We start from the raw sequence: 19,270 nt of genomic DNA, 5'->3' as shown, positions 1-19,270 counted from the left end.
TTTGAAATTTGATTTTAAAATTTGCAGCATTTAGTAGCTTTATTTACTCAGCCAAGCAATCATTGTGATTAATCACGGTTTTCTTTTGATTAAACAAGTGAAGTCACCTGGTAAAATCTGGGGCCCTGTGAAGATGTTACTGTTCACAAAAGTTGTGTAAAAAGCTTAAATGAGCACCTTTATTTTTCCCAGCTAACTTTCCTGGAATAAGCCTTTAGTTGTCACCAACCTCTCCCCATTCAAATGACAAAGGTGAGTTCAAAATTTCCAAAACAGAAACAAATCTTTAAATTTAGATACTATATTTCCAAAGATCATGCCAATAATGTGACAGGACAGTACCCTGGCACTAATATTGATGCTGTTGTGAAACAGTAGGGAGGTCAAAAGTCACCCCCTGGGCTAAGGGCAGGAGGCGATCTAGCAGCAGAGATTCCATATCCCATGCCAGAAAAGCCAAATCAAAACATACAGACACTCACATGCACGTGTGCACAATCTGTAAACTAAGGGGTGGAACTCCTAAAGGGACCATTGCTACCATGAGTAACTTATCACAGTCTGACAGCATTATGGCTGGCAAAACTCAAAGCTGCTCTAGATTTCAGATCAAAACGGCAAGATTTGTGAATTTCTTGATTTAAAAAACAAGCAACACATTGGCAAAAGAAAAATAGAAATGGATAATACATTACTGGACTTAAACAGATTTATATAAAGAAGGAAGCCTGAAAATAATGAACCAGAACTGCTCTATGCTTTTACTTTTTAAGATATAATTAAATATGCATTCATTATGCATCATATTATAATGCAGTGGCTTATTCTGAATCTTATCTTGTAACTTTAAACTTAACAGCACATGAATCACTAAAGAAGTCTGAGTTTAACTGTAATGTGCACTGACTGGGAATTTGTCAACACTGTCTCTGTATTAATGCATATCTTGAATGTAAACTGTATGGCTGCCTGAGCTGAGCAGCTGTTTGTGGAAAAAGATATTCTTCTCCTTGGAACACAGTAACACAGACCCAACATGGCTCTCAGAGGCCTCTTTTAGCTGACTTGCTTCCCTTCCCCCACGAGAGTCCTTTACCAATGAGCGTTGATCTAAAACACACACACACCAATCTGCACCATCCATCTTAATATTAAAAAGACTTAACCTTAGGCAAGGCTGTCTATGTGTTTGAGCATAAACCAAAATGAAGTTAAGGCAAGCTAGCCTTTCACATGCCAATGCTAAGAACAGTTCTTTTACCACAAATATCAACCAAATCATACACAAGAGACTTCCATTAGGACCAAAGGTTTCAAGCATATATACAAATCTATCAAGGGAAAACTAGATTTCCCACACTCAGATACTGTCTTCATTAGCAACGTCTAATATCAGAAGACAGGGAAGAGCTCTGTTTTTAAAATGCATTTTTTCGTATTCAGCCTTTAGTGGAAATGTCACCTTTCTCAAGCAAGCTGTTATCATGTGTTTCCCATGCCAAACACATGGCCTCTAAGGAGAGGATTTTATCTCTACATTTTTAGTGATTTGTATTTCTCTTTCAAGGAGCTCCATGCCTTAAGGTGCCTGAAACACTAACAGCACAAGAAGGTAAGGTTACACGAGACACAGCTAAACAGGACACAGAACCCGGACCAGAGTTAGCAAAGCTTCGACTACAATCACCATCTCCAATCATTCACAGTCCTTCGCGTGCTTAATTATATTTGGGTTCGTTGGTTAGGACAATAGTCTCAAAGACACAGCGCACCCATCAACAGACTAAGCCACATGACAGGCTCAGGAGCAGCCAGCACAACTGCCCGTGACGCCTGCCAATGAGCCAGATGCTGCCACATATTGGCATCTGGGACTTGGAATAGCAACCATGCTCTCTGTTTGGCTATGGATTCTGACCCTGACTACTGGAGGAAACAAAAGGAGGATAGACGGGAGGGAGAAGGGAAGCATCTCCTGATGATTTCACTTATAAAAAAGTAGACAAAACTCTATAATTTAGCTTCTTTATAAGTGACTGCATTTAAGTAGAAACACATTTCATGTTCTAGTCTATATGTTGTAGGAGTCCAGTTTGCAGTGATTAGGGGTAATTTATTTAAAAGGAAGAACACACAAGGAAACCAAAGCTTCTCTTTATGCTCCCACATTGCCATGAGACCGTACCACTAATTTCCCCTTATCAAAATACATGGCAAACACTAACTAACCACTACCCCATCCCTGTGAACTGGTCAAGTATCACTCTCCAGTGAGATGGGGAAATGCATCAAGGCCATGAAGCACATCAGTAGCAGAGCAAGGTCTGGGGTTCCCAAGATTCTCTGGGTCACACCATCGGTCACATCCACAATTATGAAGTCTCGTTGAGCACTCTGATTCAGTGTAAGAAATAAAGAACATTGTACTTCTCTTGTGCTGAGAAAAAGCTATATGGGTGTATTGATGGTAAAGTAACTATAGTGACTGGCTTCTGGGTCGCAGGGAACTGGCTCTACCTGGCAATTTAAAGGGTGAAACCCTAGCATTGACATCAGTGTGCTGGTTGTAACCTGAAGGTGGACAGTCACAACGCCCTTCTCCCCCAGAATAACAATGAAGCAACTCAGATAGTCAAAGGTGCTCAAGCTCTCTCATGCTGGTATTACAATGAGGAGGGAAAAAGCAGGGACCACACAATGAAGGACCCTCATCACTGGAATTTGCTCCCCCAGTTACTTTATCTGAGCTTGGATCTGTTGGGCCTTGCAGCATGTGTAGGGTTGACAGATTTGGTTGGACATATTCCTGGAGGTCTTATCACAACATAATCTGTAAATAAAGCCTAATCTTTCATTCCTGGAGACTCTTAGACAATCCTGCAGGGCTGGTTACAGAGCAGGGCTGCTCTAAATCATAACAAAGCATTGGCTCTTTTTGTGTCAATGTCTTCCTAGTGATCAAAAAAATGCTTAGCACTCTCAAACTCCACTTATTTACTCAGGCTACCAGAATAAACTATTTGCTAAACCTTTTATGAGTTAGCCATTTTCATTTTGGGAGACTACTCTTCATCATTTCCATTATTACCTTGAAAATATTCATAGACTATGTGGAGACAATGGCCTCATCTAGTGTTCCAGTTCTGTGGCTCAGGGCATCTACAAAGCAGGGCTTAACTCCAATAAGCTATGCAAATTGAGCTACGTTAATTGCATAGCTTATTTCAAAACAGCTTATTTCAAGTTTTGGTGCTGTCTACACAGCATTTATTTTGAAATAGAGCACTCCTCCTCCAACTTCCCTTACTACTCATAAAATGAGGTTTACAGGACTCGGGAGTAAAAAGTCCTTCAGCTTGACAGTATTTCAACATTACGTCGAAATAACTGCCAGCTGTCTAGACACGGACTATGTTATTTCGAAAGAACATTGCTGTTTAGATATAGCTTCAGGGTTTAGAGGTAATATTTAAAATTAAATAGACACATAGAAGGCAAGAAAATTTATTACTGGCACAGAAAGAACCGTGAAGAACATCTGAAGAACTGAGGGAACTGAGGGAGCGTGAACGACGAAAGGTTCCTCCAAGGTTCCTTCACAGTGCTCATTGCAGTGAGGATTTGATAACAGGGTTGTAGACTACGCATTGTGTGGCTTTTTTATGCAACTATTTTAGCCATTCACAAGCTGCATTTGCAAAGAATCATGGGTGATCTTGTCATTTTCTTGCAGGGGCTGCTTTAGTCAGACTCCAGTTGCATATAAAGAGCTGTACAGTAATGTGGTAAATTAAAGCATTCACCAGAAATACTGCATAATTCAATTGTGTTTTCGTTTTCAGTCACATTTGGGGGTGGGGGACTCAAATCAGGATTCATGCCAAACCAAGACTAGCCAAGACAATGATAACTTTGAATCAAACCAGACATAGCTTAGCATAGCTTCATTTGAGAAGGCCACTAACCAATGTAACATCTTCTCTTTTTCTGGTTGGCCTTCCCTTATCCAGTCCTATCATTTGCCATTTGGCTTGCCTGGTATCTTTACTCAGAAGGACTTTACCTAGATGAGCCAAAGAATCAAAGCTATTGCCCCAAACCTTCACATTGACGTGCTTCCACCAATATTCCTGCCCAGCACAATGCTGTAACAACCCTCCAGCAGGAAGGCTTTAATCTATCCTGACAGCACCCTTAGCCAAGAGGATGGAGGCAGAGCTGCCTTTGGAGAAGTAGCACCTTTAATCTGCCAATAGCTAGTAGGTGCTTCTGCGACAGTGCATTAAACCATCACCCATCCCTAGGAATTGTGAGCATTATCTCTGCTATGCTCTAGTTAGCCTCCTTTCGCCTAGCAGCAGGAACTCAGGAAATGTAGCTGACTCTAGATACAACACATAGTGGAACAACAGGCTTGCTTGCCCTGATCTGCTGTATGTTTTTTTTACATCAGCTCTTCAGGTCACATTGATTTTCTCTTAGATACCTCTCATAGACTCAAGTGCCATGATGGGAATCCACCTCTGCACAATGTGAAAAGCTGTTAGCAGAAAGGCAGTCAGTGGATTGCCGCCCTTCAGGGACAGGGCTGCAGAAAACAAGAGTTCTGAACTGCTGATGTAAAATGCTGCTGCCAAATAGCAGCTACTCTGAACTCTTCAGCCCCTCCCACTCACCCCTCTGTAGCCACATCCAGATTAAGGCCAATTGTGAAGATCAAGACTACAATGGAGTTCAAAAAAGAACTAGAAAAGTTCATGGAGGATAGTCCATCAATGGGCAGGAATGATATCCATAGCCTCTGTTTGCCAGAAGCTGGGAATGGATAGCAGGGATGGATCATCTGTTCTTTTTATTCTCTCTGAAGCATCTGGCATTGGCCACTGTCAGAAGACAGAATATTGGGCTACCTGGACTTTTGGCTTGCCCGGGGATGGCTGTTCTTATGTTCTGAAGGCAAACTTCTCATTCTCACATTCAAGGCTCTATACAGTTGCCTACATCTCATCACTTACCACCCCAATTGCCACAAATTCCAGACTTTGATGCCCACCTGGTCTTTTATATGGATCCTCACATCTTCTGCTCCCTATTGTCAGTCACATATTCTGTGCAACATCCCTCTCCTCAAAGCAGCTCCTCAAACAACCTCCAATAGATGGGTAGCACAATAAAACATTGACCTCCACAAAGTGTACAATGTTCTATAATCTTAATGATGTGCTCCTCCCTTCCCGTTGCCTATTTATTTCACTGATGCTCAATCTAGCATTGTAGATTCGGTTGTACTTAGAACATACTCAGCCAGGACAGGGAACTCCTCAAACCAGAGAATAGATATTTCCTTGATATGCTCTATGCACCACAAGAACGATAATAAAATTAAACCCAGACACCCCAAACCTGTAACAAGTGGCGCATTGAGAAAAGTTGAATATAAGAAGTCTAGGGCCCCATCTGGAAGTGATGCAAAACTGAAACAGAGAAGTATCATATAAAAGGATCAGAGCCTGAAATTACTGCAGAGGCAGAACACTGGTTACATCAGTTTCTGGTAACCATTTAGGAGCACCAGTGACAGTCTGGAGAAATGGTATCTAAGAAGGCCAGAAGGTTAGGTACAAAATGAGATTTTAAGGGTGGAGAAGCAGCAGAAAGTTTGGAAATACCTTGCAGCGCAAAGAAAACAAAATCCCTACTAATCTCTTCCTAATCCTTACAAGAAGTTGTAGGACTTCAATCTAAAAACATGAGTAACTCAGAAAAGATACGATATTAAAGGCTCATTTTCAGATGTACTTAGTCCCTGCAACTGCTATTGATGTCAACTGGAATTTTGAGTAAAGTAAGTAGAACGGAGCAAGTAAAAGGAAGCAGGTCTCCAGTATTACACATTTCGGCAACGTGGATTTTCAGATACATCAGTGGGGCTGAATAGAGCCCTGCCCCATAACAATTCAGTTAATGTACAAAGCACAGATGCAAATAAATTGACAAATGTTCATTCTCATTTTATAACTTAAATCACTCATCAGCCTTGCTAGAGAGGAAGTTGCTATTTTCCATCTTCCTGGTCAGTGTCCTTAAAAAAACAAATGGCAGCACATTAAAACAAAACAAAAAAAACCCCACACACCACAACACTGCTCACATGCCTGCCATGGCTTACTTCCCATTTCCCTATACCTGAGGTATGTCGAGTACATTATTTAGAAAGAACTGACATTCCCAGCCTTCTTTGTTTCATAGCCTTGCAGCATGGGGTTCGTTATGCAGCCTTTCAAAGGTTAAGAAGTGAACACATATGACTGAGGAGATGCAAAATACTGGCTCTGAAGTGCTATCTGCTTTGAGGGTGCAGGAAGGACTGTAGGGTAGTGCCAATGCAGCCAGAGCTCCACAAGAGGTCATTCTCACAGAAGAAAGAGGAGCTGTGCTACAGGAATGGAAGCTGATGTTTCTTACCATTTGGAGGGGAACAAGACAGTGTCCTCTTCCTTGATTTTCTTTGGATTAGATGCAAGTTTTTACAAAAGGGAGGAACGTAGTATAAGGAGAGATGGGTGACCAAACTCCCCTCATCACAATGCCCTCAATGGAGAAATTCAACACCCTGATACCAGTCCAAAACTTTTCCCTTAATAAGGAGCAAAAACTTTAACATGCTAGTTCTGAGAGGAGCAACTGGCCGGTGAAGAACATGTGGAAGTGTCTAAAGGTCACTGCTTTAGCTAAACCCTGAATTAGGCTAGAAGGGAACACTCAGGGTTCATTCTACTGTACTCAATACACAGCTCAACCATTCCTACAGCCAAAACTAAGCATCTGCAGTGCAGGGCCCCAGGAGGGGAAGATAGTAATGAGGAAAAACCCGCACAATGTCCAAACGCTGGTCTGATATGCTGAGGACTTAACAGACAAAAATACATATTTAGATACAAGGGCCATATTATGAGCTGGTGGAAATGGTCACAACTCCATTGAACTCGCAGGGCTGAATTTGAAATCCACTAACCACAGGCTGACTTTGGCCCCACAGGAGTGGTGGGCAACCACCAGCCCATGGGCCCATCAGGGTAATCTGATTGTGGGCCACGAGATATTTTGCTGATGCGGTCTTCCCACAGACATTGCCCTCTGCAGCTCCCTGCAGCCCCTTTGCTTGCAGCCACCGCTTCCCACGGTTCCCATTGGCCGGGAACAGAGAAATATGGGCACTGCCGCAGCCGATGTCAGCAAAATGTCTTGAAGCCCACAAGCTGATTATCCTGATGGGTCGCAGGTTGCCGCCACTGCCCCACAGCTTTAATTTGTGAAACCAATATATTTAACACCCATGTAGCATGACATCCAGCAATAGGAGCAATGGCAGAAACCACCTTTTCATGTGAAATTGTGTTTGCTGTAGGCCAGGGGTTCTCAGACTTCACTGCACTGCAGCCCCCTTCTGACAACCAAAATCTGACAACCACAGCTCCAGAAAAGGGGACTGAAGCCCAAGCCCCACCACCCTGGGCAGGTGGCCCCAAGCACCAGACCCACCAATGTGAGGCAGCAATGCATGATGGCTTCAGAGTTTGGCAGCAGAACACAGACTTTGGCTTCAGCCTCAAGCAAGTCTAATACCAGCTCTGGACTCCTTCTAATAATGGGGTTGCAAGGCACTTTGGGGTCCCTATTTACATTTGAGAACCACTGCTTTAGGTGATACAAGTAGTTTATTTAGTAGCAAGGTTAGTAAAAACATGGGCTATCAATGACCTATTTAGGGCAAGTTGCATTCCCACATGACAACTTCCTACTACTGTCTAGATGATTTTTCCCCCCATAAAAGAGATGTTATGGACAGCATTCAAATAAAAAGTTGAAAATATAGTTGGATTTCATTAACTATATTGCATGCTTTCCAATCAAAATAAATGGTTATTTGGTCTTTTCCAGGAGAGCGTTTTTCTTGATTTTTGGATTTCAGACCACCTCTACATATTGTTTTGTACTGCCCTTGCCTGCACTTAGACACAAACTGGACAGTTGGAACAAGACTGTCTTTAAAGGTGCCAAGACAACAAGAAAAGTGTTTCTAAAAAGTTACTGGCAATCTACCACAATGGGATAGGCCAACAAACCATATCTCTCTGATAGTGTTACCATATAGAGAACCCCAGGGACTGAGTCAGGTGGCTGAGGGAAGGGAGGATTCACTTGAGCAAAGAGATCTCCTTCCAAAGTCACAGTGAGGGCACTGCTGGAAGGAAGCTCTGGAACAGCCTGGGCTGAGCATTAGAGATTTCCTACCAGTTCGGCACAGGAAGTTGTTCCTGTGGCTCACCTGAGGGAGTTCCTGTTATGAAGCCACAGGGTGGTAGGTTGAAACGCAGTTTCTAAGAGTGAAGTCATCTTGGACAGCACTCCATAGGCCATGCTACCAGTGACCTGGGTACAACATGCCCTGTTGTTGCAGCCCCTCTGCTGGAATTATGATCATGAGAAGAAAAAAAGAGGGGAGTGAAATAATTTAAAAAGGAAAAAAAAAGTTTCCAGATTTCCTTTGTTTAAGTGAAGTATTTTCCTTTTCTACTTTAATACACAGATCTCGTGTCTAACAGATTGAGGCTGTGCAGATGCACTTTTGGGAGTGCCCATAAAATGTGCTGTTAAAACACAAATAGGAGCAAAACTTTTTTTTAAATACTGTACTTGTTGCAGAAGCCTCTCTTTACCAAAGGAATTTGCCCTTTGTTCTCCGGATAAAGTAGAGGAATAGCAAAATGGATATTTAAAAAAATGCAAATAAGTTATCTGTAAAAGAATTTGTCTATACTGTATTTATGTACAAGTCAGGAAAATGGATCAGCATGGTTGGAGAACTGCATTAAGAAAAAAGATGATTGACAAATTATTTTCATTTCTTACCTCTGTTCTCCCGACTCCCTCCCTCAGATTCCACTACTCACCCAGTTGAACCAATTGCCTCCATCCCAATTCCCACCCTGAGTTGGCTTAGTTGCTATCATTTACTTGGGACTGAAAAGTTCCCTGCTACTTCTGCACCTAACACCTGGAAACAGATCATAAGAATGGGCCAAGCCACTCATATTGTAACAATCATTAAGAAATAAGATGCAGAGGATTAATTAGGAAGAAGAGTATGGACAATTAAATCTTAAAGAGGGAGACGTTAAGAGGAGAACATGACAAGGAAGAGTTCATTAAGTGAAATTGTGGTAATTTCAATTAAGAGAGAAGAGTCTCATTTTTATATCCATACATTTATTGAGCATCATGTTTGCTTGGTCCTTATTAAGTTATGAAAGCAATATTTACCTGGCTGAGGAAAAATGACTTCCCTTTTTGCAGTGACTTAAACACAAAATTCATCCAATGTTATGGAGAGTTCCACACAGACATTGCTGAGAAAGCACAACGCTGACAGCATTGGTTTTTTCACGTGCTCTTTTCGCTACTTGAAATGATATGCAGCCATCTTCAAGACACATTCCACGGTAGGAGGTAACAGCTTTCTTATTTTTTTCCCATGGATATATATTTTTGTTTCCGAGACCAAGTTTTGCATAAAGCACTTACTATTTTCTTTTGCATATGCCATTAATAAATTATTTAATCCTTTCCCTATGGTTGCAGCTAGCACAGGAAAATAGTCTATTAACACTGTGAAAGGCCCTACTTTCTGCTGTCATGGACTAGAGAGTTATGCATTTCTGTCATCTGATGAAGCAGCTGGAGTGTGGTTCTGTTTCTACTTAATTCATAAACTGGCAGTACTAGACATGCTTACCCAACAGTTTCAACACAGAGCACACTTTTGGTGAGAAGGTTCACATACAGCAGCCACTTGCAATAAAAATAAACTAGCACCCTATAAAGTCAGTGATTTGTGTTAAAAATATTTGCTTTTTGCATGATTACTCCTGTCTTCTTTGTTCATGTTGTCCAAGGGATTCGATATGCCTTATACAATGACAATTCAGAGGTGCTTCTGTGACACACAAATTTGTCCATCCGAAGACATAAGCATATTCATAAGCTCAAAGATCGTTTCATCTCAAAAGATTGGCCCAATCTACAAGGGCAAAAAATGGATGAGATTTGATGTCTTCAACACCTGCAACTCCAGCACCAAGACGTTCCATGGGGTTAAACTGCAAAAGCTTAAAAACACATCATATAATTCAATTAGTAAAAGTGAGAACTGCTGCTTAGAAGAGTCACGGCAAGAGTGAGGTACAGCCTATCACACTAAACACAGATGAGGTTCAGCAAATTGAAGATGCAATGCTCTGGAACAGTACACACTGGGACTCCTTGTCCTCAGCGGCTAAGAAAATGGCGACAAAGACAGCACTATGGAACTCTGCAGGATGCATTTGGCCTACGGTCACCCCTTAGTCACCTGAGCATTAACATCATGCCACAGATGATGGCAACACACTGGTTTCAGTAAGTTCCCTCGTTTTGTGTCTATTACCCTAGCACACTCTACTGTTATAAACAGAAGCTTCAGGGAGTAACGGAGTTAGTCTGTTACAGAAAAAAAAATGGTCTGGTAGCACGTTATAGATGGTTTAATAGGTGATGAGCTTTCGTGGGCCGGTCCCACTTTCTCAGATCATATTCTGGAAGAGAATTGGCATGACCATATATACCAAAGGAATACAATGAAAAAAGTGAACACATTATTAACTGACAAATCAGATTTAGTATCCTATAAAAGAAACAGAAGAATATCAAGGATTACATCTCTAACCTTAAAAATCTCATCTCAAGACAAACATCCACACCGGTTAATACCTTACAAGACTTTTATTCCACCAGACAAGAAATCTACTATATACACTTCTACTCCCTACAAAAAAGAAAAGACAATAAACTTTCTAAACTACTGCACACCACAAGATACTATAACAGCAACTACCTCAGCTCACGAGATAGTATTGTCAACCTCTCTAGCTACAAACTCAACCCAGCAGAAGAGTCTGTCTTATCCTGAGGGCTTTCTTTCTGCCCTATCTTCCCCACAAACTGGATTCAATTTTGTGGTGACCCTGAAGCTTTCTTTCACCGCCTCCGTCTACAAGAATATTTCCAAATTACCAATGAACATCAATCTGACCAACCAGATCCCCCCCATCAACACCAAAAGAAAAATAATTCTATGTGGACTCCCCCGACAGTCATAATTACAATCTGGATTTCTATATACAATGCTTCCGCAACAATGCACAGACTGACATTATGCACAAACAACAAGTGACATACAATCTCAGCCGCGCTGAATGTTATGCTATCCAGAGTCTCAAAAACAACCCGGACATTATAATCAAGCCAGCTGACAATGGGGGTGCTGTGGTCATTATGAATAAGTCAGACTATGACTAGGAGACAACAAGACAACTCTCCAACACCACATTTTACAGATCTCTCTCCTCTGATTCCCACTTCAGAATACCAAAAGAAACTACACTATCTCCTTAAGGAACTCCCTGCCTCTACTCGGGACCAAATTCACACAGAAACACCTTCTGAACTCCAAACCAGGATTGTTCTATTTGCTTCCCAAAATCCATAAAGCTGAACACCCTGGACGTCCCATCATTTCAGGTACTGGCACACTCACTACCAGATTATCCAGCTATGTAGACTCTCTCCTCAAACCCTATGTAATCAACACTCCCATCTATCTTCAAGATACCACTGACTTCCTGAGAAAACTACAAAACATCGATAACCTCCCTGATAACACCATCCTTGCCACCATGGATGCAGAAACTCTCTACACCAATATTCCACATCAAGTTGGATTACAAGAGATTAGAAACACTATCCCAGAGGATACCACAGCCAATCTGGTAGCAGACCCACAATTATTTCCAATTTGGGGACAACTTATACCTCCAGATCAGCGGCACAGCTATGGGTACCCGCATGACCCCACAGTACACTAACATCTTTATGGCTGACTTAGAACAACGTTTCCTCAGATCCTGTCCCCTTTAACCCCTCCTTTACTAACGCTACATCAATGTCATCTTTATGATCTGGACCCATGACCAAGAAACACTGGACATATTCCACAGAGACTTTAACAACTTACACCCCACCATTAATCTCAGCCTGGACCATTCAACATGAGAGATCCATTTCCTGGACACCACAGTACAAATCACTAATGGAAAATTAAATACCATTCTCTACAGAAAACTCTCTACTGACTGCTACACTTTCCTGCATGCCTCTAGCTTCCATCCAGGGCAACATATGATCCATTGACTATATTCAAGCTCTTAGGTACAACCGCATCTGCTCTAATTCCACTGACAGAGACTAGAAACTTCAAGATCTCTACCAAGCATTTGTAAATCTTAATTACCCACCGGGGGAAATAAAAAAAAAATTGAAAGAGCCAGACGAATACCCAGAAACCATCTACTTCAAGACAGGCCCAAGAAAACCAACAATAGAACTCCACTTGTCATCACCTATAGCCCCCAATTTAACCCCTCCAATACATTATCAATAACCTGCAACCTATACTGGAACAGGATACTACACTCCGAGAGGCTTTGGGGGACAGACCCATAGTCTCCCATAGACAACCACCTAACCTCAGGATGATTCTTACCAACAACCACAGGACATACCACATTAATACCAACCCTGGAACTTTCCCTTGCAACAAACCCTGTTGCCAACTTTGTCCACATATTTCTCTGGTAATACCATTACTGGACCTAATCATGTCAGTTATATGATCAAGAACACATATTCCTGTTCATCCAGAAATATAATTTATGCCATCACGTGCCAACAGTGTCCTTCCGCTATGTATATTGGACAGAATTCTCAGACACTTAGCCAAAGAATTAATGCCCACAAATCAGACATCTTCACAAAGAAAAACCAGTGGCTTTTCATTTCAACCTACCTGGACATAATCTTAACAATTTTACTAAATGCATTTTGCTTCAAAGAGACTTTAACACCAGATTACAGAGGGAAACTTCAGAACTTTCATTCATGCTTAAATCTGACACTTTACGAATGGGCCTTAACAAAGATGCTAATTACCTTACCCATTATAAAGATAGCTTCCCCATTTATCACCCCTGAGTAGACATTCATTGACTCAAATAGCTATTCTCTCCCTCTCTCTCCCTCACCCCAACTTCTGTACTAAAGCTGATTTGTCAGTTTAATATTGTGTTCACTTTTTTCATTGTATTCCTTTGGTATATATGGTCATGCCAATTCTCTTCCAGAATACAATCTGAGAAAGTGGGTCTGGCCCAGGAAAGCTCATCACCTATTAAACCATCTTGTTAGTCTTTAAAGTGCTACATAGTTTTTCTTTTTGTTTTAGCAAGACCAGACTAACACAGCTACCTCTCTACTACTAATCAACATGTTTTGTTAGTCTATAAAGTGCTACCAGACCATTTGTTGTTATAAAACAGGTTTTTTCCCCTGAAACAGTATTTCCACAAAATGACTCTAACAAATAAGGGAGCCTAAAGTTATGTTCTTAAATCCAAATTTAAAATTGAGCTCTTGCAAAAAATTGGTGCGATAACTTATTGGAAAACTGCTAAAACTAAACAGCTTTGCTTGAGTAACAATCTCCAAACAAGACAGGCAATGTTATCCCTACTGAGTTTAATGTAGAATAGAAACTTTAAAGGGAATGTTAAGTCAGTACTTTAAATAGTCTGATAAAGAGCCATGAAAATAGTCTGTAGGCTTGGTGATTGTTTTTACATTAAAAATATGCCGTTCAAGGGCATAAATTTCATTTTTGCTTTTCCTCAGAATGCTTCAGAATATAAATTAATAACAGTTTCTTCTCAAAGTTGGCATGAAGGGATACTGTGATTTCCAACCTCAATGCATTCAAATGCCTACTCCTGAGAATCAAAATGAGCATAAATCCATAAGCATACTAATTTGTACGTTATGCTGTTTCTGCCATAAACTAACTTCATTCCCAAAATGTAACTCAGAGAGCAAACTGCATTCCTGTGAGAGGTTACACATGTGAGCAGGTAAGCAGATGCAGTCACTTTCACTCTGCCTTCCCCTGAAATGTAAGAAGTGACAGCAGATGGGAAAGTAAGCACAACACCATTTATGTTCTGAAGTTCTGCATTCCAGGACTAAAACTTTATTCTTAGGAAACAAATGCATTGTCAAGTATACTAGATAGCCTTTTCTTTAAAAAAAATGCATATTGTCCCAGTGAAACACAGAAATATCTAAAGAAAAATCCTGAGGACAAAATACCAGTTAAATATAAAATAAGAACCTTAGTTTACTTGTTTACCAAATAAAAAATAGGAAAAAAATCTGTTTTCTCCTAAGTGAAGGACATGATGTGTTGGCTACATTAAGAAGTGAAGTCATCAGCAAAGTCACCAGCATTGCAAGCTGTGTGCTAGGAGACAAAATTTGGTATGGTTTTCCATGTAGTTGCACATTTATCCCTGCAAACTATTTTGTGATGTCCTGACCTGCATAACCTGTTTGGGGGTGGAAGAGGAAAGCCACAATGACAAATTGCTAACCATGCCAAGAGACCCTTCCTTTTCCTGACAAGGCTTCCTCAGCAATGAATGGTAGTTTCCTTGGACAGTCACACAACAGAGGTTTGATTTACTAGCCTATGGAGCTTAACCTCCATTCTATAAGTCACCAGACTGCACATAAGAACTTAACCTGAGGCACAACTCAACAGATATGATTTTGTTATCAATTTGTCGTTAACTGAGGAATACACTATATATCAATGTGTCACTTAAAAACTGTAAGTGGGGAGAAGCTCTGAAGCTTGGTATATTCACAGGTGGATCAGACAAACCACTAGTAAATTTAAAACAGAGACTAATCCTTATCCTGTCAGAAGTGGACTAAAGCACCCAATAAGTCTCCAGCTCTAAAAGCATACGTGAGATATTTCTTTCACTGTGCAATGTTCCATTTCCCTCACACTTTTGTAACATGGCACATGTGGAGGCTGGATTAGGAATTGGTGCCATATTATAATATGAGTGACAGACCATAAATCAGTGGTTTGGGGAAAAGACACAAAAGTTAGTCTCCTGTTGGTTCCTTTAAACAATCAGTCTTTAAATCTCCTTATTTTTCAACTGTGTTTAAATCAAGACTGAGTTCCTAGGTGATGTCATCAGTTGTGTAGCCTCTAACCCAGATGCTCTTCATCCAAATCACAAAACCATCATGTTTCATTTACCATGCTCAGCCATTCCTAGGTAGGGATCCTAGGTTACATCTGAAATTAATGAATGCATAAGGAGGAGAAAGGAGAATTCATTACAATTCTACGCTGATCGTGCAAAAAATTATTTCAGCATCTTGTGTCATCAATCATGAACACCTAACATGGAGAGCTAGAGAACACCAAGTCTTGTATTAAAATGTTTTAACACTGAGGGGAAGGACAAAACACATTGGTTTAGAAAGCTGTGTATTTTCTTTCAAGTCAGCACCCCTTGTCCTCTAATGGGCAACATATTAAAATGATCTTTTGGTTGCAAAAGCCAGATTGTTCACACTTCAAATTACTCTTCTCCTCCATCCTTAAGGGATGCCTTGAAGTTCTCTTTCTTCATGGAGAGTAGTAACACATTTTCAAGTACAAAAATGTCATAGGTATGGTTAACATAACAGTAAATTACAGAATATTTAGAGTCTGTATGGTGGTTTTGGATTGAATTAAAATGTTCATGGAAACACTTTGGATGGATTTAGGACAAAACTCCTAAAATGGTTGTATACCACCAGAGGATTTTCAAAGCACTCAGCACTGGCTTAACTTTTCTCTCTTTGAAGTCAATGTTAAACTCTTAGTCCTCTACTTAGAAGTCTGGCATCAGAAGTCAGAATTTCCAGATGTAACAATATAGTCATGCAAAATTCATAAGCAATGACAGGAGGGCTGCCTATATCCCCGCAGTGAGCTTTCTATAGTTAGGTTATTTCACTGCTCCAGCACAGTTAGAAACGTCTGTACATATATGTATGCTTACATATGTAAAATACTTTCCCAGTTAAATTACCTGCTGAATGAGTGATCTGGCCTCCTTGGATACGTGATCTGGCATGTTCAAAGAAGTGTGAGTGTTTATTCCTGCTGGATGACACTCAGCCAGAGTCTGAAACAGTCAGTTAGGAACATTTCTTAACCAACATAATGCAAAGATAGAATAGGGGCACACTGAAGCAAATACTGGATTAACAGCAATCCTCAGACTAATAAAAAAGCAAAGCTCAGAGGAGTATATAAAAGGTATTTGATAGTTTCACTGGAGCTATGTTTTTATACCATTTATATTTTAAACTTCTTCCTTTCCCTGCCCCCTTCATCTTTCTCTCGCTTCTGATCAACTGGATTCTTGAACTTTGTTCAAAATGAAACTATGACTGTCCATGTCCCCCAACAAATTTGATTTGGTCAGACAGTTATTTTAAAATACGGAGTAGTTTTCCCAATAAGCAGTAATGTCTTTTTTTTTTAACCATCTACTTCGTTAACTACATATCATCACTCAGGCACATTAACCACCTCATACATCATATTTTAAAATTATTGATCATAGTATATACTGTAGAACATACGCAGGAGAAATGTCCAGCAGAGCCATATGAGACCAGGCAATAAGAGCGGAGAAGGAGAAATTAATTTTACTGACAGGGTGGTCAATCTATATCGAAATTGATTAAATATTGACATTTCACTGCAGACCCAGCTCAGACCTGAATTAACATCAGTATCAAATATGTAAGTATATACTGTTCCCTGGACTGATGGCCGATTTCTTCAGCACTAACATTTGCATTAATGTACAGATCCTGGACATGTACATTGAAAAATGTAAGGCAGAAATAGGAGATAAAAAATTAGCATGGCTTTTTTATTATTATTTACCATTCTGTGATTGAAGTTAATACAATTTTCCCACTTTTTTGTGCTGAAGTTTGAACATGTTTGAACCCCTGAGAAACCTGCACTGTTCCTCTGATTTTATGCAAATCAAGAAAATCTAGGTAGCTAGGTCTGAAGACACAGCTAAAAGGGAGACAGTAAAAAGCACACCAAGGCTCAATTGTTACTAAGGATGGTGCCTCCATGTTGATTTTATTAAATACCTGCACCAAAACCTACCTTTCCAGTGAGCAGTTCAAAGAGAATGGCACCTAGACTCCACCAATCACAAGCTTCTGTCTCTTCTAGAATAGCTCCAACCTCTGAACACAAAACATTTAGATAAAGATTGATAAAGTCAGTTTCACCTCCAAAATTAGTATTTATTTACAGGGTACTACTTAATGCTGCCCGAGCACACACTAAGCACTACAGAGCGTCCTTTAGCCGCCTATGGCAGACTGCATTTTTCAAAACAGCTGCCCAATATACTCAATGTATTATTTCCTCGCTCCTTGTACAGACAAGGGATTCCTCTTCGCTGGACTGCAACATTTCCTTTGACAACAAAATCTGATTAGCAAAATTAGGGCTGATTAAAGGGACCAGATCAAACATTCTTAAGTCTAAAATAGATTTCTTCATAAAAGAGGGACAGTCTATCAGGGGTGGATTTAGGGGCAGGTGACCCAAGCAACCACGTTAGGTCCTAGGTTAAGGGAGGCCACTGATTTTTTCTTTATTTGTTCATATGTGACATGAATAAATGCTGATGTACAGAACATGCAGATTTATCACTTTACATGAGAGGGATAAAGAATATGTGGAAATCCTGCATTAAAATGATGAAATGGGCTACAAATGCAATAAAAAATAAGGTATTCAAAAATTTCACAAATGGAGGGGTGGGCACCAAAGACTGTCCTTGCCTGGGGGCCACTTCAGCCTTAGAGGGTGAAAGGATCATTCAGTTATCTCATGACCAGTCCTGGCAACCTCAGAGTCCCAAGGAGGATGCCACTTTAAAAGGAAGACACTAGTCCACTGGAGACCATAAACTCTATGGAATGACAGAAATGTAGGGCTGGAAGGGCCAGACAACTAAGTTATCGCAGGATTTCACAGAGACTAGTCAACAGTCAACAGAATTTAGTAACTAAAAGTGGCTACCAACTGGACTAGTTTCAAATCAGCTACCTACCTACTTGTTAAAAGCTCACATCCCGAATACCCAGCCACCATCCAAACTATTTCGTTATTTTCTATGCTGAGGAGACAGCAGACACCACAGAGCAATATGGCCTGTAGACACCCACTTCATGCGCAATTCCATGGCCATGGCCATAGCAAAAAGGCGGCACTAACTGAAAACCAAGCTAACCCCTCTCTCGCACCAAGAGGAGCTGTCTGCTTTAAAACAAGGGGAATCGTAGATTGTAGTGAAGAGGAAATCTTAATTTTGATGGTCAAAATTGCAATAGCGGCACTAAAATTGCTTTAGTGTCAAAATCCTCAGCAAATTCCAAAAGTCAGAGCTCTTAGTATATGGTCACGGGGCAGTTGCAATGAAACACATTGTGCTTGTTTAGAAAGAACTTTTGTGGATCCTTTTATGTAGATTAAAATGAAGATGGCAGGAGTGGAACCTACAGATGCACCAGATTCTTGTAGCAGAGGAGGGCAAAAGAGCAATTACAATTCTCCACTGGACCAAAGCAAGATGTGGAGTGACAAGTGCTGCTACAAGGCAAGTGAAATGCTCAGCCCTTGCAGGACTGTCCCCTAATACAGCTGTTGCCTCCTTTTTACGCTCTCCAGTACCAGATACATGGGGCCGTATTATTTTAACACACTATCTACACTAGAAAGTTCACTAGTATAGTTAAAGCAATGCAACCTATGGTGGTAACAGATGCTCATTTGCAGAATCAAACCTATAGTGCCTTCTACCAGACTCCCAAACCTATTTACACAAGAGGTTGTTACATATTAATTCTCTCATTTTGCAGAAGGTCAAGCGGAAGTGGCAATTGGTTAAGTGGCAAAGTGGGGACAAGAATCCAGTTCTCCTGAGTCCTAGGCCTGACGACTAACCATTAGAAAACTGTCAAATTATAAAAGGAACCGGTCTCTGAACCACAACATTCAGAACCTAGCACCTCCTGTCACCAAACACCCATAAAATGATACAATTAGGGTAAACAGAGACAGACACAAAAAACAAGGCTTAACTTGCACTGAGGGGTCTGGCAAGATTGTTCATGTGGTTTATAGTTAGAACCCTAAAAAATCTGCGAGTATACACATCCATGGATA

At 40.6% G+C, this 19,270-nt stretch overlaps 1 protein-coding gene across 4 annotated transcripts in view; it reads right to left on the bottom strand.

Moving 5' to 3' along the window:
- Positions 1-19,270, bottom strand: part of RPS6KC1 (ribosomal protein S6 kinase C1) — a 190,369-nt gene that overhangs the window by 16,780 nt on the left and 154,319 nt on the right. For 2 of the 4 annotated variants that reach the window (XM_075925178.1, XM_075925180.1), the window contains exons 14-16: positions 17,195-17,277; positions 16,089-16,184; positions 6,092-10,169 (exon numbers count right to left, since the gene is read on the bottom strand). In XM_075925178.1, the coding sequence (XP_075781293.1) occupies positions 10,059-10,169; positions 16,089-16,184; positions 17,195-17,277 (290 nt within the window). In that variant the 3' untranslated portion in view covers positions 6,092-10,058. Of the gene's footprint in view, positions 1-6,089; positions 10,170-16,088; positions 16,185-17,194; positions 17,278-19,270 lie in introns of those variants that run through there. The other 2 variants (XR_012902918.1, XM_014569768.2) reach the window with 2 other exon arrangements.

This window comes from Pelodiscus sinensis, chromosome 3 (assembly GCF_049634645.1).
Source record: "Pelodiscus sinensis isolate JC-2024 chromosome 3, ASM4963464v1, whole genome shotgun sequence".
Classification (NCBI taxonomy): Eukaryota; Metazoa; Chordata; order Testudines; family Trionychidae; genus Pelodiscus; species Pelodiscus sinensis.
Note: the sequence above shows the minus strand (reverse complement) of the source record. Positions and strands in the feature narration are given on the sequence as shown.